Source organism: Oculina patagonica, chromosome 7 (genome assembly GCF_052425735.1).
Source record: "Oculina patagonica isolate OP01 chromosome 7, crgOcupat, whole genome shotgun sequence".
Taxonomy (NCBI): Eukaryota; Metazoa; Cnidaria; class Anthozoa; order Scleractinia; family Oculinidae; genus Oculina; species Oculina patagonica.
Window position 1 is genome coordinate 31309560 of NC_135764.1, and position 25181 is coordinate 31334740.

The following is a 25181-nucleotide window of genomic DNA, read 5'->3' on the forward strand; positions in this document are numbered from 1 at the left end:
TATTTCGGCACACCAACTCCAGGTACACAAATTGAGAATAAACGTTATTTAAAGTGCAAAGCTAAGTTCATAATAAACGAAACGTTTCGGGCTTAGCCCTTCTTCAGTGGTAAAGTGATCGTTAAATTGTATTTCCGTGGTTTTAACGATCACTTCACCACTGATGATAGGCTAAGCCCGAAACGTCTGGTTTATTATGAACTTAACCCGACATTTAAAAAATCGTTTATTCTCAATTTTCACAATTAAAATTTTGGTTCTCTTTGAGGTTCGACAAAGGGGATTTCACTGTATAAAAGCGGGATCCCGCGTTGGGGGAGTATCAGAACTACGAGTCGCTTTATAGCTCTGTATGATCGGGGATTTTAACCGGGAAAAAATCCGGCCTGTTAAGGTCATTGCCCTGTATTGCATTGCGCATCCTTACTGCGCAGAATTCTACGCGTAATTGGGCGCGCGCGCGCGAACATCAACAAAATGGCGGCTTTTTTCTATGCGGCTTAGTCCGCGAGAGAAGTAAATTGTCACTTTCTCCTAAACGAGCCTGGTGACCTATCAATTTTCTCATATTTTGGTGAGCGATCAAATTCTCGTAAAATGAAAACAGATCAATTCATGTGTTTGAAAAATAAATTATCGCTAAAAAAGTGTACTTTGCCAGTACTCGCAGAGGAATTATAAAGGAATTATATGGAATATACATGGTCCCTGCTCCTAAACGAATCTGGTGACCCCCTTTTTTATTTCAAAATTAACTTCCCGTAAACTAATAAACCAGTAGGCGAAGTTTGGTTAAAAAATTGTGTTCAGTTCTATTTCAGGGCAATGACCTTAAGCAACAACGCCCCGTAAAGGCTTTACTACACACGTTAGAATAACCACAACTTGTAATTGATTAATACTAATTCGTACCGGGTATCAATATTAATACTTTAATCACTCAGTATTTCTAACTTCTTTGGAACGCCTTCTAACTTAGTAACATCAAATTCAAGTCAGAAGGTTATTGTTACAAAAGAAAACACAACTACAACTCACACCACAGCAGTATCGGCCAGATCACGTTTATAGAAATTTGAGACGAGCTGGATAATATGTTATCTGTAATGTAAACGTTTTTCTTCACTTGCTGTACAATATTGTAAAACGCCGTTCACTTGAAGGACGTCCAAGGAACGAGCAACGAGGCGTAAAACGTCATTACGGCATCGAGGAAAGTCGCGCCGCGGGGCTTGGGGAAGAGCGTGCAAACGAGGGTACTGAAGGCGCGGCTGTGGAAAAGGCGCCAAAAAATTCGGAGGCGAAGCCGGTGACGTCATCAGGTTTTCGAAGCAGCAGGAACTGTAGAAAGTCAGCTAGCAGGGCTCGTAGTTCAGGATGTCGTCTCATGTAAGTAGCATGATCATCAGCCAACTCCGCCTACAAACACAAACCAAGACTGAAGGTCAGTTGAAAAGCTTCGCAAAGCCCGATACCTCTAAAACTAAGTGACGTGAAAACCAGCCTTTGACGGACGCATCTAAAGGTGGTGGCAAACGAAGACACAATGTTGCAGACACATTGTTGTTCATGATGTTTCTTGGATGGGCAAACGAGCGGGGCACAAAACAAATGTTTTGTTTCCATGCCGCGCAAACAGGGAAACATTTGTTGCGGACACAAAATGTTTCTGACGAAAATCAGAAATTTTTTTTGTCGCGGATACAAATTTTGTGTCCGCGACAAAAGTTGCGCGTGCGGGCATAGTTAGTATGGTGCGGGCAAACGGTAGGGGCAATTGTGTCCGCAACATTGTATTCTTGTTTGTCATCACCTTAACGCTTCTATTGTGTATGAGACATTCAGTAACACAAGCGTAAATTGCTAGACAAAAAAAAACAACTTGTTAGACAAAAAAACAAAAGAATAACACTTCAAAACCAGGCCTTACACTGTTGCGATGGACAAAGGAAACTATATTGCAAAAAGGATATAGTCTTGCAGTAATGAACAAGGCACGATTCTCAGCGTCTTATACAGGATTTGTGGAATGTTTGCTTTGCTTTGCTAATTACATCTTTGTTGTTGTTGCTGCTCATTTTTTCTTTTGATGACATTTTACGAATATAACAAGATGGTTTGTGGGTTCAAATAGGAGTAAGAGAAACTTGTTACCTTTCGGTCTAAAAAACGTGAGAATAATTGCATATCTTCCTCCCACTTGAGAGGTTTGACTGCTGGGGTCTCCTCTGATACTTCTGTATCTGAAAAACAAAATCATAATGGTTACTGATATTAAAAACACAACAATAGCAGAATTTCAAAGTGATGACTGTTCAACCTCTCTCTACCTAAGGCACGGGACTCGTGTCAGGGCAATCTTCCGTTAGTAATGTAGCAGCTCTCGTAAGCTTGTAATTCTACTGGCCCTCTAGTATAGGCCGGGGGGGGGGGGGGGAGGACAGAGGAGCGGGGGCGCCGGGAGAGGGAAGCAGTAGTAAGAGTTGCTACTGTTTTTGGGGCTAGGGGGACATTGTTCATGTTGTTTGTTCTATTGTTCTCTCTGAGAGAAGCGAGCCATTTATGTGAGACCTTGCACTTTTCCTTGAGTCAACTAGAGTTTTCCCTTTTTGGCAAAAATTGAGTCTCAACTCCTGAGTTTTCGCTTTTTTGGCAAAAATTGAGTCTCAACTCCTGGGGCCCGTTTCTTGAAGGTCCCGATAAGTTTTCGCACCCGGAAAGCCATAGCAAAATCCTGAACCTTATGATTACAGAGCTGTTTTATTCCATGATATTTTTAATATGAACGGAGGTTTCCATTCATACAAAGTTTCAGGCCTATACACGTCTCTGTTTTTAAAATACAGATAACTAAAAATTGCTTTATGGGCCCGAAAAGTTTCCAGGGCTATCGAGAAACGGGCCCCTGGACAGTGTTCTCAGCCTGTATGATCGAACTCTAATAACAGATGGACAGACATGACGAAAACTCTTGTCAGCACTCGTTATTGTTTCATCCTGCAGGTCTGATTAATGTATCGGTACCTGTATTTATGTGTTCATCGGGTAATCTCGGCAAGGTCATTGTCACTCCAGAGCCAAGCTGTGTTCGACTTGCCAAATGCCTGGGAATACACCACACGGTCAAACAATCATTATACAAGAACCCTAAAGTGCAATCACTGTGCAATCAGCTGTGTTCTAATAGAAATCCACCAATCTGGCTGATTTTCCCATTGTTTTCTGTTCTTTGATACAATTGCTCTTGATTTTTGGCTCAAAAGTACATAAATTTGTAAATTGTGTACTGCAATCCTTTATAGTTTCTATTAAAAGGAACCCCTTGACAGTATCACACTCTAGGGAGACTGGGCATGAACTTTCATTGCAAGTACGCCTTGAACTATTTATTCAATGAACATAAACTGCGATCAGTTTATAGATGGATCTTGAAATCTGACCAATCACAGCTCACATTGATAATCCAAATGCTTCCAGAAATCTTGGTTCCAAATGCTGGTGCTTAGACCCCCCACAGCAAATAGTGAATTTGCCCTGGGTAAGCTTGTACAAAAAGCATTGTAAAAAGTGTCTACTACCCAAATAGCGTAAACTCACCCAGTTGACAGGAAGAAGGATTCCCAAGTGGTGGGTGACTCCTCTACTGAGTGGATTGTTCTGCTAAGTCCTGTCACTGTTACTTGTTTCATACCAATTTTCCGTGCAGACTTCCCAAGCATTTTCTGTCAGGGAATATCACACTGTTAAACAATTTCCAACAAATTAAAGGCCACCAACATTAGCCTACAAGTCTGAAAATAAATCATTTGAATTTGAAAGCAAGAAGGTCAAAGAAAGTAAAGAGATGAGAATTGGACAATAGTTTTCTTCAAACTCTTATTGACCATCATGGGAGGATATTTTCTGTCATATATTACAAAATTATTAGAACAAATTTTTGCGGTTTTCACAAATGTGTTTAAAACCCAACTAACCATGCATTTGCTGCTGTCAATCATAGTTATGGCAACAGCCATAAAACCTTGAAACAAACAAACAAACTGGATCGAAATTTACCAATCGCAACTGAGAGACATGACCTGGTTGAAGAGAACTTTTGTTTCCCGAGTGGTCCACTAAGATGATTGACGGCAGCAAAAGTGTAAACCGTTTGTTGAGGTTTGAATTTTAGAGTTCGTATGTCATTGACGATCGCAATAATGAAAGAAATGCACAGTGAAGGGGACTCTTACATATGATGATGTACAAAGGCTGGTTGTTGAATCAAAAGCAACAAATGTCAAGTCGTCTGGAACACCTCTCTTGACCATGATTCTTTGGAGCAACAGATTTGAACCTGAAAACAAGGAATGCTTGAATAAAACTGGAGTAACTTGTAAATGAGTTAACTCTTGAATGACTGAGGGTTTTCTTAAAACGTTTTGACAAGCATTAATGCCAATTTAAGGTGATTCCACGGTATTGCATTGCGCATCCTTTCTGCGCATAAGTTTTCGCGTCATTTAGCGCGCGCGCACACAGAACACTACGAGATTCCCTTCAGGCTAAGCTCGGTAGGGAAATAAATGGTCGTTTTCTCTTGAACGAGCACGGTGACCCCCATTTTTTAATGCATTAATTCAAATGTCAAACTGTTGTCTACAATATATCGCGATTTAAAAAAAAGTTTAAAATTCTACATTGAGATATTTTAATTTTAATGCCGTAAAAAACACGTTTTTAGGTAGTGCCGTTAACGTGCGCAAGGAGCAAAATCTTAAATTTCTTTCATTATCTTAATTCCTGTACAATAAGAATAGTTTTTAATATAAGATAAAAGTCCTTTTTGTTGAACTAGACTAGTTCTTTTATGCAGAATGATATTTTTCTTGAAACAATAGTGATCCCCATTTGGATTACTAGGGTTCCTAATATATATCTCGCGTGTCGTATATTTACTAAAATGCCCATCCATTTTACACAAAAACTAGCGCGGTGACCCCCATTTTTTATTTCATTTTTTTAATGCTCATAACATAATTGTAACCTGGATTAAGTTTCAGAAAATTTTTAATACTCCTTCTATTTCAGTGGAATCACCTTAAAAGGTGCATAACTACCACCTCTCCATATGATGTTACTTCGCCCTAACTGACTAAACAGACAACTCACATTACTGCAAACCCTAGCCACGTACAGTGTAATGCCTGATAAAAAAGTATATAAAAGCACGCACCTTCAGATATGAAACCATGAAGTTGTTCCTTTTTGTAATATTTATCAGTCCTTTGCATTTCCTACAAGAAAAGTAATAACATACTTGAGCCTTGCCAATGGTATTTCTTTAATTTGCATTTCTTTGGTTTTTTAATTGCCAACTGAAGATTTTCAGATGTATTTGTACATTAAATTGTGGAGACTTTATCAGATGCATAAGAAATATCATTGTTATGTAAAGAGAATGAAAAAGCCAAAATAAATATTGCAGTTTTCAGTGGTGTGAACTCTGAAATTCAATCCAACAGTTTATGCTTTTTGCTGCCATAATCATCTTAGCAGACCTCTTGGGAAACAATAGTTTACTTCAACCAGTCAAAAGGTCATGTCCGTCAGGTGTGTTTGGTAGATTTTGATCCATTTGGATTGTTTCTGTATTTCATGGTTCGTTGGCTGTACACCTACAGCCGGTATAATCAAGATCGACGACAGCCAAAAATGCAATCATTAGTTGGTTTTTGAATTTCATTCGCATTTCACTGAAAACTGCAATAATTGAAATTCTTATAACAAACTCAGGTAACAAATAAAATTCAACAGACCTCTCCCTGTGATTGAGTCTTTTTCACTGAATATGTCCCATCTTCATCAAGAACGATCAAGGTCTTCTTATCCAGTGGGTTATCTGGTATCTATTAAAGTCAGCAAAATATTTATTTTGTTAGTGAAATATTGCAACTTTCTATACCAAGCTCATAATGTTGTAATGTCAAAGTTACAATAGAGCATTGGTTATCAATCGAGTCTCTGGCAAATCATGAAGAGGGGGGTGAATAGGAAAACAGATCAACAGATTTTGACAATATCTTTGCCCGGATTTCGGATTCAGAGCATTTTTTTTTTAACGGATTTGTGGATCCTGCAATTGAAGCGGATCGCGGTTTCATCCAATTTTATGACGGATCTCCGGATTTGCATACCCCTATTCTCCCCCCTCCATGAAGGACCCAAATCCAGTGAACCAATCAAAACTTGAAGCAAACACCTGCACAGTGTAAAGTATGGGCAAACATACGCAAGCAAGTCACAATTGGTTTTGATTTTACTTCTGATTGGATGAGAAAGTGGTGGGAATTTTTTAAACCAATCACTAAGTATAGTAATGCAAAACCAAAGCAAATGTGATTTACTTTCAGCGCTCAAATGAAAACCGCTCTAGATAATAATGTTCAAATGTCCAATCAGCAGAGTACAAATAATATATCAAATAAGAACAAAAATCTAACAATTTGACAATCAGCCCATGTAAAGCTGACAACATTGAAAAACACAGAATCTTATAACTACTCTATTATAACCACTAAAAATATTTTTTTACAACTGGAGGAATTGTAGATCTTACCTTGACATATTCATAGTGGGTTTGTTCAAATGTCTGAAGTGACCTTCCAACATATGCTGCAAGACAATTCAAATGGAAAATTTAATAATTCCATTAAAAAAAATAATTAGCAAAGTACAGAGTTTGTTGTCATATTTGTAAGTTGTAAATCATATCCAGGAGTTCTCTGCAACATCAGTTACAGCTGTATTATAGGGTTTGTAGCCATTTTTACAAACAATTTTTCAATACTCTTCCAGGACTTTTCAAGGGCTCAGATTGATTTTCCCAGGACTCCAAAATTCACATTAACCCTTTCACTCCCAAGATCTCAATATTATTTCTCCTTACTGTCTGTACATTATTTATACCAGTAATACACATGTCAGTTCTAATCTGAGAATTCAGTTGTAGTGCATCAGTGCATCATATCACCAGACGACAAGTAGATCAATACTGCCAAAGCAAGGATACAGCAACTTATTTTTTTGTGCAAAGTATATATACTCACTTATTAAGTTGTATCACTAAAATATCCCACTTTCTGCTTACTCTTTTTTACTCACTCTTTTTTCTCTTTTTTGTGAATGGAAATCGTGTTCCCTTTTTTTTACACTCTGCATACCGGGCCCAGCCACTAGCCGAAGCCTTAGCTTCTAGTGACTGTGCTCTTTTTTTTTTTCTTTCTCTGGAAAAGTTTGTTGTTGTTGTTGTTGTTGTTGTTGTTACTTGAGTTTAACAGGTTTCCAGAAATTTTCAGGATTGATCTAATCATTTTCCAAAATTAAAATTCTAGAACTTTCCAGGACCCATTCAAACCCTGGTACTATAATATTACCCGTGACAGATGTGCCAATAGGTACTTGATCAACTGATCCATGACTGTTGGCATGGACAAGATAGCACGGCTCCCCTCTCCATGTAGCATTCTCTACAGTTATTGTCATTTCACCTATTTCCTAACATTGGAAACAACAAAATTAAATATTGTTCTTCAAAATGACACATTTAACTGTTTCTTAACTTGTTTCTAGAGCTTAGTAGTTTAATTATAGCAGATCTTTTTTCGAAATATAGAAAGGGATAGTAAATTTTTTTTAAAAAAGTAAAGTGCGGACATTATTCGCCAACTCCAGGGGACATGACGAGGTGGTATACATGTAGGTACACACCATTTAAGCATAGAAACACACAGCTATCTTATTGTTACTTATTTCGCGGGAACTTAATTTCGCATAAATGGAATGCACATATTTTGTGGGTCTTAATTTTTGCGATTTGGCCAAAAAATACGATTAAACAAAAAAATACAATAAAAATGTTGAAAATAAATTTTTGCAGGTCTATTTTGATTTTTTGTGGCAAAAGAAAAAAGGAAGATGGAAAGATTCTTTTCTCATCTGCCCCCAAGTGAACTGAAAAGAATTTCTGTCTTGCACTTGGTATAAGGGCATCAGTTTCTCAAGGGAATTCTTCTGAGCACCCCAAAGCGTTTCACAAAAGCTACCATGGGGGATCGATCCTTCCTGGCGGCAGCACCACAGCTTTGGAACTTACAGTCTTCCCATAAGCATTAGATCTGCCTGCACTAAAAGTGATTTTAAACAGAAACTTAAGACATTTTTATTTAGCAAGGCATTTTGTTAGTTTATATTAAGATTTTTTTTTTATAGTTTTTCTGCAAATTATTTTTCTTATAGCCAATTGTAAATAGTGTAGGTTTCGTTTTTAATTTTCTAAAGATTGTAAATAGGTTCTTATTTTTGTATCTATTGTAATGTTTGTAATGCGCATTTGATTATTTTATAGAAAATGCGCAATATAAATATTAAATATTATTATTATTATTAACAAACTAATACCTACCCTGCCAGTTTGAGAAGTGGTGACCAGTGAGTCCGCAAATAACAGCGAGTCCCATATCTCATCATCTGTGAAAAGAATATCAATAGATGAGTTACAATTGGAACTGAGTTCTGATCCTGAGGGTAGAGCTACGAGAGCCTGGTACTCCGTGGAAAACTAGGTGGGGTATGGTGTAGATTAAGAAAGCCCTACTGTGTACTTGTCAATCCTTGGTTAAAAAGAAAAAATACCTTGCACGATCTTTAAGTATTATAAAAAAAATCTTCAAAGACCTGCCAAGATCCTAAAAGATATGTAGGATCTTTCAAATTGGGATACTTACATGTACAGTGGAACCCTGATATAACGATATGCCAAGGGAGCAGTTAAATTATATCGTTATATCGAGGAATCGCTATATCGAGACTCCCGATATAACGATATGGCCGTAAAATAGCCGAAAATATTGTTACATCGGGGTAAAATTTTTTATTCAACTTGTAATGAGTATCAAATGACTGACATGATTCACAAATGTAGCGTTTCAAGCACGTAGCAGTGTCCTTATAAACAATTTGCAAAGCATTGCACATTTTCAAGGTTACAGGACAATGTCTGTGGTAAATATGAATCATAAAAGGAAAACAAAACAAAACTTAAACATGTAAAGTTGCGACTGTAATCGTCTTTACTTATCGCTCTTTGTAATGTGTACTGATACTGTAATATCGTTATATCGGGGAAGATTTTACGCTCGGTACGCTAAATTCTCATCGTTATATCGGGAATATCGTTATATCGAAGATCGTTATATTGGGGTTCTGTCCCATACATTTAACTGTAACTTTTGCCGGGACATAGCATATTCACTGTTATACCGGGGATATCGTTGTATCGAGGATCGTTATATCGGGGTTCCACTGTATAGGATCTTATAAAGATCTTTTATAAAAAAAAGATCCTTGCTATGATGAAGATCTTGCAAAGATCCATGCAACAATCCTTTAAGATCCTCAATGATTTTACCAGATATAAAAAATAATAATATATTTCTTGCAGCTGCTGCAGAATTGTTGAGGATCTTTGGGGATTACAAAAGAAGATCCTCAAAGATCCTGGCAAAATCCCTTGAAGATCATTGAAAGATTTTTATCAGGGGTGAAATGCATATTTTATGACCTATCTGATAGGGTCTCAGAAAGCTTGAAAATTATAACTTCAGGTTTACGATCTACAAACTACATGTATTAGTCTTTTCTTGCATTCTAAACAACATCTTGCATATATTTACATGCTGACAGCCCCCAAAAATAGACATTATATTGTATATTTCTTAAACATTTTTATCATTTAAAGACATGCAGTAGAGCCTGCTTTGACTGTTTTCAAAGTTAGTATTAGTTCTAATGAGTAATTCCTTGCTGCTAAAGTTGCTTCAAGCCAGCAAGTGTAACAGAATTTGCATCTCAGTGTGCAAATTTTGTAATGGACTCTCAAAACGCTTGATGTTTGGAACAGTTGTTAGTTCATAAACATTTTATGTCAGGGATTATCATGTAATCTGCAAAGAAGCCCTTGTCACTTAAAAAATTAATATTAAACAAATGACAGAAATAAAAGAGATTCCTGGGAAGCTTAACAACTGTACATCATGCGGAGCAAATGGCAAGAGACAATTTAAAAGCTCCTATATATAGTGACCTGGTCAATGATTTTAGCCAGTAGCAAGAATTGTCTGAGTTTGAAAAAAGTTAGTACAAATGTACAGTGTTACCTAATGGATAAGCACACAAACACATTCAAAAATTTGCAGAACTGAACGTTAGGTTGCTTCACAAATCACTTCACAAACCTTGTGACCTTCTTTTATTAGTAATTATTTTTTAGCTTTTTTACATAATTTGTAGTTCTTTGTGGGTGGGAACCTAAACTACCAGTAGTTTAATTTCCTCCCTTCTCAAAAATTAACAGTTCTATTCCCAATTTGATTTGGGATCTGAAGGTCGCAGGTTTGTCATTCGCAGGACTATTAGGTGTCAACATTGTTAAAAGTTAGATTTTATTTTATTTAAGGCATACATGTATAAACTTTGTTATACATGCAATCATGCACACCAAACAAAAGAATCCAAATTTTTGACACCGTAGTGAATGTTCATTACATCAATGAGGTTGCATTGAGGACATACTCTCAAAAACACAAAAATTCTTACTTGTTAGATGTCATGATATCACCTTGTTAGTCTGTACCATTTACAGAGGATGAAATAGCACATGATAATTTGTATGCAACCACATGGGATAGATAAGTTTCCCAAACCAGAAAATTAATTAAAAGTTTTAATATTGTTTTTAGTGTCATTCTAGACCTAAGACAAAACCATAACTTTTGTGGTTTCAAAAAACACCTGACAAAATTGGAACATTTATTCAACATAACAACTTAACTAAAAAATTTTTTTCCTAAAAATACATTATATAATTTTGCACAGAACAAAAAGGTGTTTAGGTCAAAATGAAAAAGCGTTGAGTAATTAAATTGAATAATTATTACTACAATCTAACATTCAAAACTACTTGTCTACAATATTGAATGATCCTATTTTAAATGAAATTATTTTCCAAGAAGAAACAGAACCCATTAATTTATTTTCTCAAGGAAAAGTTATTTTGAGATCGTAAAACCAGATCACCGACTGTCTCCTTTGCTATTTTTAGGCAAAGGTGAAATGTGATGATACATAAACGAAAAATTTGCAAGTTTTCACATAAATCCCGTGAGATTATTGAAACACGACCCACTGAACAATCGAAATATTGCGTCTAGACCAAGATAGAATTACGTTGAATATTTACGTTCAACATAATTATTTCTGCGTCAAACATATGTTCTTGATTTGAGGCGACGACAAAAGTAAACTTCGTCGGCAGAAATTTTTGTTGGGCGGAAATTTGCATCAGAATTCATTTCCCCTTTATGTATCTTGTAAACAAAGTTTTCGTATATTCAACATGTTCAACTCCTTAATTTGATAAGCCAAGGACTTGAAACTTTTCCTTCGAAGTGGAAGAGTTGATTTGAATCTTTTTTGTGTGTGTAATCAATATTGATTTTTTTCTGTCATATTTGACGACATCCAATCTTCACCGCTAAATCTTGTTTCATAACTTGCTTACGGCTAAATACTCCCGTCATTCAACAAACAATTTTAACTAAGCTTAAAGTGCCTATGAAGTAAAAAATAATTGCTTTTTTTTTTAAAGTTTTTTCAAATTAAAGAAAAATGGGGTTTTTTTTTTTTTTTTTTTTTTTTTTTTTTTTTTTTTTTTTTTTTTTTTTTTATATTGAAAATGGGAAAGTTGTTGTGATTTTTTTTTTTTCAAAAAAAAGAAAAATTTTAATATAAATTTTTTTTTTTTTTTTTTGTTTTTTTTTTTTTTTGTTTTTTTATTAAACAAAAAAAAAAAAAAAATTTCTTTTTTTTTTTTTTTTTTTTTTTTTTTTCCCCCCCCCAAAAAAAAAGAAAGGGGGAGGGAGAGTTATTTTTTTTTTTAAAAAAAATTTTTTTTTATAAAAAAAAAAAAAAAAAAATTTTTAAAAAAAATTAAATGAACGCAGAGCCATACCAGAAATAAGGAACGCCGAAATAACTCAAGTTGATGGAGGCCGTCAAAAAAATATCTACCTGGGACTTTTGCTAAATAATCCCCGAGCTACAAAACAACATGATTATGTCACTTGTTATGCCGATTGTTGATTGTTTTATTCTTCTGTGGATAAAGGCAATTTGAATAACTCGAAAGGCTTGTAACAGGCAATACAAACGTCAAAACATTCAGACACGATGATCAGTGGTTAATTTTGCAGTGAAAACAAGCTGAAACACAAATTTAACCGCTCACCTATACTCGTCAGAAATTCTACCGCTTTTTCGTTCGCCATCACTGCGGAAGGAGTAACGTTCTCAGCGCTAAAAATATACAAAAGCAAAGCGCAAGTTAGTTGACACATCTCATTTTCGGTCGATAAATTAAACACAGGCTAAACGAATGTACCAGCACCGAATACGTAGCCAGCGCTATAAACGTACCTGTGTCCGTTTTCCGTCTCCATTTGTACTACAAAAGCTACAAATATAACGGAGTTATCTGGCTGAAGTATTGCTCCTCATTTCAGAGAAACCGGAGAAAGAAAGGCGAACATAATTACACAAGTTGCTCAACACCGCTCTTGTTCCATATCAATAACAAATTCCCGCGCGGGGAATATGACACCCGTTGCCTTGGCAACCGTTACGTCATTGATGCGATGAACAAGAAAGATATAAGAGAGGGATAAGATGGCGTCCTTTGATAACGAAGTTGTTATGTCTACGATTTTTTTCGGGTGAAAAGGTGTATTTTGGTATAGATAATCAAAGATATTACGGTTTCCGTTATAAACTTGATTTTTTTCCTGACGGAAATAAATGATAAAAAAAACTACAGGTGTTAAATATATTTCAGCCGTCAAGGTTGTCACGCAAGTCACGCAACGCTTCTCCAAAAAAGAACTTTTTATAGTTGGGAGAAATGTTGTACGACGAACCAAAATAATGTTTCGGATTAATATTTATAATTCTAAAATTATTTTATAACAAATTTGTACTTTCATGTAAAATTTTAAAACATTGCATATTTGGCAGAGTTAAAAGATTCAATAAAAAATATTTATGAAAAAGAACAACAAAATAAGATGGGAAAAGAAACAAAATTTATTATAATTTACAACAGAGTCATAGCAACCAGTATATGCAAGCTGCACTGTACTTATATTGCCCTTCAACTGGTATGACCATGCATATGATCTTTCTAAAATTATATAAGTTGCGAATAACAAAAACATTATCATTAATTACTCAAAACCAAAATATTGCGCCCTAGAACCCATACACAACAACCTAGTCAACAGCTCTTGAGAAGAAGAGTTTGCCGAATGGTATTGTTAAATGTGATATTTTGAACACTTGGAAAGTCACAACACAAACTTCAATTTGCTCAGAAGGCTGCGTAAATGTTGACTATGAAATATCAGTATTTTTCAGGAGTATTGTATAAGACTATAGGATTATAATTCTGTAATTTTACTTAACTTTCACATGAAAAACTGAAATCACACAAGCCACGATATTGGTTTCTTAAAATTAGTCTTTGAATCAGAGCATATTGGAATTAAAAATTGAAACCACATTCTATTCACCTCTATTATACAACTATGATGCAAAAATAACTTGGAGGATGAAAGAGAGAAACAAAATTTTTGTCAGCTCTCTCTTGCTATAAAAAAGAACAAAACCTCTGCTTTCTCAACCTTTTACTAGAAAAGCTTTACTTAAATAGCCATTGTTCTGACTAATTTGCATGATTCAGAATATTGTAAACAAGTTTGTATTCTATGTTTTGTTATGTGATAACTACCATTTTAGTAGCCAATTTATATTGTCCCAGCTTAATGCCAGAACAAAATAATTTATGATTATGAGAAACAGTTCAAACTGGATCTGAAATATTTTGGCAAGATGCCATTAGCTCATCAGAGAGCATTTTACAGGTCTGTTTATTGACATTTTACAAATAATGTGGACTATAAATAACCCTATAAAGTTATCCCTCTGTCTCAGTGTACGAGTTGGACTTGTGTTTGGGAATGAAGGTGAAACTGTCTGGCACAGGACCTAGCAACATCTCACTGCCGAGAGATAGAAAAAGGAAATAATCAAACTGTTAATGGCACTTACAAAGCAACTGACACTTGTTCATTAAGAACTTGCAATTCCTCTTTTTGAACATTAGCAGCTCATAACTAGAAGAAAAAGCCAAAGCTGTATAATTATTAGAAGAAATCAAACTACATTCCACATAATGCAATCAATGAACTAGCATTAACAATCACTATGGCGTTTATGGAATGAGGCAACATTTTAGTACACCGTACTGTAACAAATGTATTTGTTGAAACTCCCTCAACAGCAAACAACAACTGATTCTTTGTAACACCTTTCACTCAATGGAATATTTTGATTGTCACTTAAAACAAAAAAGTCCCTTCACAACCAAACAACTCATGTAAATATTTTCCTTCTTTTATTCTCTAACAAAAACCTATTTCCGGACAACGAATTAAGATCTGATCAGTTAAGCAGCCTGGATCAGTCAAGAATGATTAATGATACTAAGATCCAAGTTTTTTTCTTATTTTTCCAGCCAATAGACTTTTGACTGTTGCAAACTGTATCTGTTTTTCAGTTTCTTGAAGTTTTGTTTTCTGCTGTTTTGTTGTTTTTGTTTTTATTTTTTGCTAAGCCCAGCCTGTTGTTTACAATTTTCTTGCTTTATTTCTAAGCTACAAATTGAAAGGCTCCCGACAAGAACATCCCCTTGATATTTCAGCTAATTTGAACTTTGTCAAAACAGCTCCAAATTTCGCATGCAGGTTTGTCTACATGTGCTTAACATCGCCCTTTATGTTTATTCCGGGTTTTTCCCTTCATTTTCGAGTTATTACCCATGCAAAAACCACGGCTTTTTTCTGACAGCGTCTTTAGAGCTTTGTTTGATAAACAATAAGCAAAAGAAACCTTTTGTTCGCCAAAACAATGAGATTGAGGTTTGGGTTAGGGTTTACGTTAGGGTTTGGGTTTGAAGTTAGGGCTAAAGTCTCAACCTTACGAAAAAGCTGACCCCAAGGCGTAGGGCTAAGGTTCGAGCGGCTTAACCCTAATGCAAAAGGTAACCCCAAGGCTTAGGGCTAGGGTTCGAGCGGCTTAACCCTAACGCAAAAGCTAACCCCAAGGCTTAGGGCTATGGTTAGGGTCGTAGAAAGGTGTAAGAGTTAGCGTTTTCTGTTAGGGTTAAGATCAGAGTCAGCTTTAACCCATCTCGCTTTTCTTGCAGGTGCCTTTCACTCCAGTTTGCTTGCGGTTAGTTTTCACTGCAGTCTGCTTGCGGTTAGCTGTTTATTGTTGTTTTCGGACAGCTCTTCAAGGAAAGATATGCACACGCGATGCGTGGAAAAATTTCTAGTGCTGGATGACTGTGGACAATGTAAGCTACAGAATCTGTTTTTTTTTTTGTAGATGTTATTTATGAAAGACAAAGCAATGGCGAGTGTAATGAAATAATCGCCTAATTAGCACATGTAGACAAACCTGCATGCAAAATTTGGAGCTGTTTTGACAAAGTTCAAATTAGCCGAAATATCAAGGGGACATTCTTGTCGGGAGCCTTTCAATTGTGCATGTACATGTAAGCAATGACCAGGCGAAGATCCAAAATTACTAAGCAGCTAGAATGCAAAAACTACAGACAGCACCATTGATTCCAGGGGAATAAGTAATATAATTCAATAGTTCTTATAAAAGTAAACAGCTGTAAAGAAAAATAACAGTTAGTAATAATTTTCTACCTTATTTTGACCCAGTCCGTACAATCACCACTTGACAACAAAGTTTCCAGATCATTCCGTCCATAATAAGGAGGAGGTCTCTCATTAATCCGCTGAGGAAGTCGCTCCAAAAGACCCACAGGAATGTACCTAGAGATTGCAAAAGATCAATGCTGTAAAATTACTGCTAGACACTAATTTGATCACTTTTACATGTACAGAAATTACTAAATTGTAGGATATTGAATTATTATTATTTTTTGATGGCGTCACAGTTCATAATAAAATAATGTTCTAGAAAACCCAAAACTAACTTACCGACATTGAAATGACAGCCATTCAAGAAGAAATTTTCTAGTGTTTTCAACTCCCTAAGGACAAAAAAAGAAAATTTCTCAAAAAAGTATTTTTTTAAAAAAAAATGTGTCAAATCTCTCTCTTTTCAAATAAGTATAGATCAACTATGTCACAGAAAACGGTAGGGGTAACCTCCAATGTGATACTGTCATGTGTGTACCCCACTTTGCAAGGCATCTGCATCACCTTACAACAGTTGTTGTCAATGTTGTGGTTTAAATTTATCTCTGGTTGAAAATTTTTCAAACCAGTTTGAGTTTTATTTTCCATTGTCTCAAATTAATTATCATAATCTGTAACAAAGGGAAATTAAAATCAAACTGGTTTGAAAATATTTAAACCAAAGACAAATTTAAACCACAACATCAATTTAAGCATACCATAGAGTCAGATCCCCAGTGTTCTAGACCAAAATTGACGAAATCTCGCAGCATGTCAAGACGTTCATTGGCTGAAATGTCCCAGTGCCTATCAAATCACAGAAAACACTGTTAACTTTCACAAATTATGAAAAATGTACAGTAAAAGTACATCTTGTGTGATTGTCCAGCTATGAGTAGTCTTAAGAAAGCCTATCAGTTGTGAATGAATTTAAAGTTTAACAGTCATAGCAAGAGTTTTATTTTTACTTTTGTTATTTTATTCATTTATTTTTATGCTATTAACCTTATTTCAGGACCTCCCTGAAAACCACTTTGGTGAGCAGAGCCTCTCGTATAATAAAGATTTTATTTTTATTATAATATTTATTATCACAAAGTCAAGTGATTTCCCCTTGGGTTGTCAAAAAAGTCAAAAAGCAGCACTCCTGAAAATTCAGTCCTTTTTAAGATGACTCTCATCCAAATGATGAAAACTATTTGCTAAAAACAAGACTTGCCTGTTTTCCTTGATCTCTGTAAATATCCAAGGTTTTATCAAAGCTCCTCTGAAAAATAAAACAGAAAATACAAAATCACACAAAGACCCAACCTCAAAAGAGTAAAAAAAATAAACATTACAACAACTGTGTAACAAATTCTCTTTGCTTCTTGTTTAACATTCTACATACTAAACACCAAAATGTCAAGGGAGGAAGGGGTGGGGTGGGGGGGGGGGGTGGTAATTGAGAAAAACTTATTATAAAAATGAAATATTATAAGATAAACTCCTAAAAAATAAGAAAATTTAGTTTAATATTTACTTAAAATAATTGTACATTAGTACCTTGCTACCATTAAACCAGACACTCCAGTTTGTTCCCGTCGTAAAATGGCGTCTTCATAGGAAAGGATGTCTCCATTACCTGACATATCAATGTTATGCAAACATCAATTTAACAAAAACATTTTATATAATTTTGTAGTTTCCCACTCTACTGTCAACAATTTCCTTTCTTTAAAAATAAGATATAAGGGTAAATTCTGTGTCCAAGCAAAGTGGCCCATACAGCCGGAGCTTATCCCAGTTTCCGTGGCATTAAGCAACTGAGAGTATTGCTACTCCCCCCTGGATGAGATGCCAGTCCATCGCAGGGATTACCCCCCAGCAGTAAATTCGCCAGTACCCATTTGTACACCTGGGTGGAGAGAGGCACTGTAAGTCAGTAAAGTGTCTTGCCCAAAAACACAACGCAGCACCCCGGCTGGGACACGAACCCGGGCCGCTCGACTCGGAGTCAAGCGCGCTAACCATTAGGCCACTGCGCCTCCCACTGTACTTTTAGGCCATTTTACTTTTTCCATAAATAAATTCTACATACCAAATTGTACGTCTAATGGTCAACAAACAATGCTGTAATTTTCTAGATCCCCCCCCCACCCCCCCACCCCAATCCTTTGCACCACTCAGTAAAAGGATAAGGAAAAGCAGCTTATTTACAGTCAGTAAATGTTTTCACATTTCTTACCAAATAAGGGCATTGGGGCAGCTGCCTTTGCACACTCACTAATGTATTCCCAGTCTGCTAGTCTGGTGTATCGCTGTTCTCTTGAACGACCATGAAGCTGTAAGAGATAATTAAATTTCTCTGTGTTGTACTTTTTCCAATGCCTAGTGCTAGAAAATGTCTATGTTGCAGTTAATTTTTGATCTCAGTTAATTTTAAATTTTACCTAGTTAATTTTTTTTCTAACTAGTTAATTTTTTATACTAGGTAAATAATAGGGTTAGGGTTAGGGTATGGGTTGGAGTCATATATTTTTAAAAAATAGTGGTTCATCCAACATTTCCTACGTGGCAAAGTGGTAAGGGGTTGGACAGCAAATCCAGAGGTTGAGAGTTCAAATCCAGTGCAGGTTAGTAAAAAGAAAAAAAAATAGATGATAGTACTTAGAGGAGGGGGATAATATTAATAGCAGATAGTAAGGGGGTGGGGTAATAAGACATCAAGGGAGGGGAGGTGTATTACTTTTTCTACTGATTAACCTAGAATATAAAAAAAAACTAGTTAGAAAAAATACTAACTAGTTAAAAAAAATTAACTGAGACCAAAAATTAACTGCAACATCTATAACACTTCACAAAAGGTTTTTTATTGGACCCCCGCCAGACCTTCCAAGGAGCTTTCACAATGCTCCCCTACAAGTAAAAACAACTCAGGACCAAGTCCTGAGAAAAACGCAGATGGCTATTATGTTAAAGATGATTTCCAGTCCGTACTGCGCAGACTCGGGGTTTGTTTTCATTTTTGTTTTGAATTTGTTGAAACGTTACACTTCGGTGATAGCATACATGAAGTTTTTTAGTTCGCCATTACGGATCGTTTCGGTTCAAGAATTCACGATGAGATAAAACGTCTGTTTGAAATACATGTACCGTCGAGCTTCTTTTACTCGTCATTATTGTTTTGCAAGGATATCTGGCGTTAATAATGAAGAAAAAGGTAAGTTTTGTCCCGGAATGTTTATTTTTGCTAGTAAACATTCTTCTGTTTGTGAGACTCACAAACATTGCAGGCAGAGATTGCGCAGTATGGACTGGAAATCATCTTTAAGAAAATCTTGGTCTATGAATATAATCCATGTCAACTGTCTGTCAACAGATGACTGACTTACAGTAACAAGTGATACATCCCATAACTTGAGGTTGGTGATGAGCTTGTGTGCATTCCATGTACTCTTCTTATCACTAATGCCTGTTCGCATCTTTACTGTCAGAGGCATGTCCAGGACCTAGGGCCAAGAAAGATTGACATAAAAATTTGTTTGCAAACCATCTAAGAAAATGACTTTTATCGCTCATTCCTTACTTTTGTCTTCTTGAGTGTCATTTTTAATGATGACACTATAATTATAATATCAGGCACAGTACAATCAGGTATCAACTTAGCATTGTTTAATTTTATTGTGCTGCTGTAATCACTATGCCAAAATAAGCAAGTCGAACGCAGTATTACTTACTTGTATTCACAGCTACACATTCAAGTGTAATTTATGTTTACTTGCACATACTTACATAGTTCATACCCCTGACAATCTGTTCAAACTTTCCAAATCGGCCCATCAGAGCACTGCCAGCTCCCTAAAAAGAACAAAACATCAAGAGTAGAAGTTGCACCCCCTTCTCCAATGTCACTTATTCAAGTCATGCTCAGGAAAGATGGTGTAATACTTAAATATGCAGAATTACACATGCAGTTCAGTTCGGGGAGGGGGGCTCTCAAATGAAAGGGATGGGGATGCTTCTCGGAAAATGTGAATTAAACCCCTAAAAAGAGACCAATCTGGGCATGGCTCAGACTTTTTTGACCCTGAATTAAAAAAGATATTTAATTTGTCATGTCTCATGGGTCTAGACTGCGCCCACAGTATGACAGGGATTCTTATTTCTTCATGTATTGCTGGTTTTCACTGTCACGCAATCAAAAAATAAATTCGAAACCATTCAACTACAGAAGCTATGAATTTCAAATATTGTAGACGATGAATAGATAAACAATTTCTCCAAGTTTCAGGTCTGTGCAATGTACCGTTCGCGAGTTATTTGCCGAACCTTTCCACGCAAATTTATAAAGCTTAGTATGGAGATACCATAACTGTGTCCTTCCGAGGGACACAAATATAGCCGCCGTGATGTCAGAGAAACCATCTGGAACTCAATTCTGTTTACAACAGTGGCAATCTTTGGCTCATGAGCTAGTACAGTTTCACATAAACACCACTTATTATATCTGAAATGTTCAATCTGCTGAAAATGGAAAGGAAAGGCCTTTTTTCAAACAAAACAGCTTTGTCACGGCACTCAGCTTGATGTCACATACGACGGAGAACTCGAATATTCAAAATGCTCTGTTTAAAAAACAAATGACACTATCGATCTGGAAATTTGCAAAAAGATATATTTTTAGTTTATCTTACGTCTAATGACAAAGAAAATTTAGTAGGCCTAGTGAATTTTGATTTCAAAATTTTATGACGTAACATGAAAACCAAGAATAGCCCTAAACTAAATCTTGACTGCTTAAAAAAATCCCCCCTCCTCCACCGGGGTTGGGCTGCATGGGAAAATATACTTTTTGGTTCTTCTCAAGTTTTTCTTGTCTTTGACTTTCACAACAAAATAGGTACTAAATGAAGAGAAATCTAATAAATCTAGATACCTGCTTAAATACCAAGTCAATAGGACAGCCAATGTTGATGTCAACAAAGTCAACAGGAACTTCATTCTGAAGAAGCTCAGCACATTTCGTCATAGTATCAGGAAAAGAACCACACAGCTGCAAAGGTGACAGGAAATACATCAGAGGCCTTGAATAATAATCTGCTGGTCACATTAAATAACATCCATGCATTGTCCCAAAACATAAATCCTGATGTTACAAACCACTTACCTGTGCACCAAAAATGTCCTCAGAACTGTGACGCTTTAGCAGGGCCCATTCTGACATGCTAGCCTAAACAGGTATATAGAGTGCACAAATTATTCAACAATTCTATCACTGATACAATGTTATTCATCTAGGGATAGCTTATTGCGGTTTTCAGTGATATGCAAACTCTGAAATTCAAAATTTAACTAACGATTGCGTTTTTCGCTGCTGTCAATCATAATAATGGCCACAGCCAATGACCCATGAAAAACAGAAACAATCAAAATGGATCGCAATCCTCCAATCACAACTGACAGACTTGTTCTTTTCACCCGGTTGAAGTGAACTTCTGTTTCCCGAGAGATCCACTAAAGATGAATGATGGCAGCAAAAAGCATGATCCGTTGGTTGGAATTGAATTTCAGAGTTTGCCTATCACTGAAATCTACAATGATGACTGAGGTCCAGGGGGGTACTTGCAGTATACATGACGGGGAGGTCCGACGTATTTTTTTCGGTTGAAAATTTACATCCTCGGTATTTTTTGGGTCAAGAGATCTGTCATATATTTTTTTAGGTCTTAAAGTCTGTTTTATTGAATAAATCAGTATAGAGGTTCTAGGTCTTGTACTTTTTGGGGTAGAAAATTTTGATGTCAGGTATTTTTTTGGGTGTAAAATTTCAGGCTCATGTATTTTTTTGGGTTCGCAATATGAAGCTCCGTCGGACCCCCCCCCCCCCCCGTCATGTATACTGCAAGTACCCCCCCTGGGGACTGAGGACAATACATTCTTCTGTTAAGAGCTAGACTGTAGACTTGACCATTTTGAAAAGTGTTAATCTACAGTATGAAAAAGGAACAAGTAAAATGCAAAGCCCAAAGATAACAATCTAATAAACATTAGTAAAACTCAGCTGTGTTCTAATGGAAATCCGCTAATCTGATTGGTTCTCCCACTGATTTCTATTCGCCGATAGAAAACAGTCGCGCGCTCGCGTAGCTCTTTAAGCGGTAAATTTTCTTAATTTTTGTCTTCAAAGTGCACAATATTGTAGGTTTTGGACTGCAATCCTTTAGAGTTTCTACTAAAACAATTAGACTACTCGCCCTCGTTTTCTATGGGCGATAGTCAACTCGGCTGCGCCTCGTTGACTATTTGCTCATAGAAAACTTGGGCTCGTAGTCTAATTGTTAAGTATTTTTTCAATTTTTTTTATGTCAATTTGGTGTGAGAAAACTGTGACCTTCTGAGAGATGTTTGTTAGGAAATATGATCAGTGTATATTAATTTTGATCCACTTTAAAAATCTTGTGATTGGTTAAGCACATTTCAATGAAGGAAGTAGAAAATTTCTTTCAATGACACTTAAACAAAGCCAAAGAAATAAACAACTGAATAATAAAACAGATATTATAGCACATCAGATTGACCAACCTGAAGAAGCTTTGTACACATGGCCATTTCGCTACAAGTGACATCTACGCCAAACTGTTTACAGATCCTTCGAAAAGGCAAATTTCCAACCTGTAATAATTAACAACAATGATAAAAAAAGTTATGTTAAAGTGTCTTCCAATCCAAAAGATCAGAGGGAACCAGATGGCTTCTTTGTATGCAGGGATTATAAGTTTTATCAATCCTTTGGATGGGATGCTAGTCCATCGTAACTGCTAGCATTTCCGTTGGGTTGCCCCAACATCTCAGCCGTACCCATTTATACACCAGGGCCCGGTTCTTCAAAGCATGATTAAGCTAATCCAGGATTAGCGTGAAATTTGATTTTAATTTTATAACATTTCTTTGAGGTTTTCTGTTAATATTTTCTGTCCCCAGTTTTGATATGGACCAATCTCAAAATTAACAAAACATTAGCTATGGAAAACCCTTAAAACAAGAGAAATTAAAATATTGATCATCCTTTAATCCTGGGTTAGCGTTAATCGTCTTTCGAACAACCCGGCCCTGGGTGGGGAGAGGTACTATAGAGAGAGTTAATTGTTTCACCCAAGAACATGGGCCGCTTTTTCCAAAGTCCAATATAGATTTACTGACCAGGACATCTGGTCTTTAGCCAAGAGCATTTAAAGACTGAATGAAAAAGGTAATAATAAACTGGTTTGAAGGTCAACTTACTGTTGTCAGAGGTGCTAAATAGAGCTTGTCAGCAAAATTAATCTGATAGAAAAACAAATAAAGTGGACTCAGTGAACTACTAACAGAACATCATTGTATCTAAAGAATATATTTGACAGAATTGCAGAAAACTACTGAGTACAGTTCCTTCTGTTGTAGTGTAAAGAGACACCTTTTATGTAAGGAATCTTAAACAGCAAATGCAACTGTAAATATGTTTATACTTTCATTTTTACTCCAGCCTCCTGCCCCTTTCCACAGCCGTTCTTTCCCATACCCATTGTCCCATACCCATTGCAAAATATAACATGATAATGCAAAATTGTACTTGTTTTCCCACAGTTCCTACTACCTTAGGAATTCTGCTTCCCGCCCTCCCTTCTCCCACTTCCTGCCCCTCTTCTCCCATGCTACCGCACCCCATCCTCCCTTCACTACATACCTTTTTCTTTTCTTCTGGTCTAAGCTTGATAACATCCTCATCAGTCACAGCTCCTGCAGCTTTCTCACCAATTCTCAACAAACTTCCAAGTTCACTGTAAGGTTTCCCTTCAGCTTTTACCTTTGCAAGGTGCTTCAAGTATGTTTCCGCTTTGGGAAACTCGTACTTCTTTTTCCGCAATGAAAACGTCAGGTCTTTACCTAAAACACTCTTTGTTCTTAAAGGTATACTCTCATCGAACAACTCTGTGTTCACAATATTTTCAAAACTTTCCGAAATGTGCTTCTTTCCATATCTACAAGTCACTCCATAAATACATTTACCAAATTTCTCAAAATTCACGCAAGTTTCTCCAATATCAGGAGGTTTATAATTTTCCATGTACTTTTTAATGTCATGCAAATATTTGCATTTCTCGTCACCATACGAACACTCTTCGCCCTTGGCTATACTTGTACATAATTGTTGCTTGAAATCTAGTTTAGCCGCTCTTGGTCTGTTTTTGTTCATTCCACGTTTTTTCTTTTTAGCTGGTGGCTCCCCTGATCCATCATCTTCATTCTTTTCTTTACTGGTTGAAGGAATTTCTTTGCCTTCACTAGCTTTACTTTCATCTAAAATGGCTTTACTTGGTGCACATTTTGCAGTCTTCTTTAAATACCTGTTTGTAAAAATCATGTACAAATATTACAAGTTTATTTTGGCTATCCTTTTATACTTGTATTTTAAAACTGCACTATAATATTACTATATTTAGGCATTTTATTGCCAATCAACTTGCCATTTTGTGGCATACATATAATCACTTTATCATTTGTCTACGGAGATGGCGCAGGGGTGAGAGTGGTCCCCTCCTACCAAATTACGTGGCCTGGGTTCAGATTTAGGCTACTTGCAAAAAGTGGGTTGTGTTTGTTGGTGGTGCTCGTCTTGATCTGAGAGTTTTCTGAGGGGGGGAGGGGAAGGGTCATGATTTAATTTCATGCACAAGTTTTAATAAAATTCCCATGTCCAGTATACTTTAAACAACAGAAAGTTAATTTCACATTTCATGGTCTTTATATTTTTGCCCTTATTTATCCTACATCCCGCATAATCCCTTTGCTACCCTCTACAAATTCTGGCTAAACTGTAGAATACCGGGCCACTAATTTGCATCTCATTGAATTTGAATGGTTCCTTTTGTTTCTACTATGCTTCGTTCTTAAAGCGTTCAGAGATATGTAAATAAGTGGCCCGGTATTGTAAAATCGCTCCCAAATTCCATCAGCCGTGAATAGAACGAGGGTTACATAATTGTTTGCATAATTTAGTATGGGGCTATACGGAAATCTTGCTCAAATGAGGATGGCATAGTTTTGGAATATCCCCACTACACAACCCAAAACCGTGAAGTCCGATCCACGTGCAATCGTCTTGTTTATATCAAAACATACTCACTGCTTCTTAATAGGAGCAACTCCAGGTCGAAATTTCACGCCAGCAGATGTCGAACATGATTCGGGTTGTAAATTTGTTTCTTCTGCGGTATCAGGCACAGAATTATCACTGCCATTCGCTTTTTCCGCAGCTGAAAATCCTTCAGCCTCGTCCGACATATTTAAAGCAAACTT

At 36.3% G+C, this 25181-nt stretch overlaps 2 protein-coding genes across 2 annotated transcripts; both read right to left on the reverse strand.

Annotated features, from left to right (window-relative positions):
• Positions 1-909: 909 nt before the first annotated feature.
• LOC144659600 (ciliogenesis-associated TTC17-interacting protein-like) lies at positions 910-12696 on the reverse strand. The gene is made up of 12 exons (XM_078520068.1): positions 12514-12696; positions 12326-12393; positions 8444-8508; positions 7416-7536; positions 6599-6654; positions 5799-5888; positions 5216-5276; positions 4233-4336; positions 3598-3722; positions 3025-3104; positions 2155-2243; positions 910-1419 (listed from the first exon to the last, which is right to left on the reverse strand). Exons 1-12 carry the CDS (start codon positions 12534-12536, stop codon positions 1201-1203), a joined length of 1101 nt encoding a protein of 366 aa, XP_078376194.1. The 5' UTR covers positions 12537-12696; the 3' UTR covers positions 910-1200.
• Positions 12697-13153: 457 nt separating this feature from the next.
• LOC144660109 (tRNA-dihydrouridine(47) synthase [NAD(P)(+)]-like) lies at positions 13154-25181 on the reverse strand. The gene is made up of 15 exons (XM_078520667.1): positions 25009-25181; positions 23569-24229; positions 23127-23168; positions 22428-22517; positions 21013-21075; positions 20782-20898; positions 19638-19703; positions 19238-19354; positions 18091-18187; positions 17409-17487; positions 17083-17130; positions 16583-16670; positions 16164-16216; positions 15867-15995; positions 13154-14150 (listed from the first exon to the last, which is right to left on the reverse strand). The coding sequence occupies exons 1-15, from the start codon at positions 25164-25166 to the stop codon at positions 14066-14068; spliced, it is 1893 nt and encodes a 630-aa protein (XP_078376793.1). The 5' UTR covers positions 25167-25181; the 3' UTR covers positions 13154-14065.

Bases quoted from the DNA above. Each gene is read 5' to 3' on its own strand.
- LOC144659600 (XM_078520068.1), bottom strand. From the start codon at position 12,536: ATGGAGACGGAAAACGGACACAG. The intron at 12,394-12,513 runs GTACGTTTATAG...GTATATTTTTAG, and splicing joins GAGACGGAAAACGGACACAG to CGCTGAGAACGTTACTCCTT. The intron at 3,723-4,232 runs GTAAGAGTCCCC...ATTCCCTGACAG, and splicing joins GCCTTTGTACATCATCATAT to AAAATGCTTGGGAAGTCTGC.
- LOC144660109 (XM_078520667.1), bottom strand. From the start codon at position 25,166: ATGTCGGACGAGGCTGAAGGATTTTCAGCTGCGGAAAAAGCGAATGGC. The intron at 20,899-21,012 runs GTAAGTGGTTTG...TCACCTTTGCAG, and splicing joins AGGACATTTTTGGTGCACAG to CTGTGTGGTTCTTTTCCTGA. The intron at 16,217-16,582 runs GTATGCTTAAAT...TTTTGTCCTTAG, and splicing joins ACTGGGGATCTGACTCTATG to GGAGTTGAAAACACTAGAAA.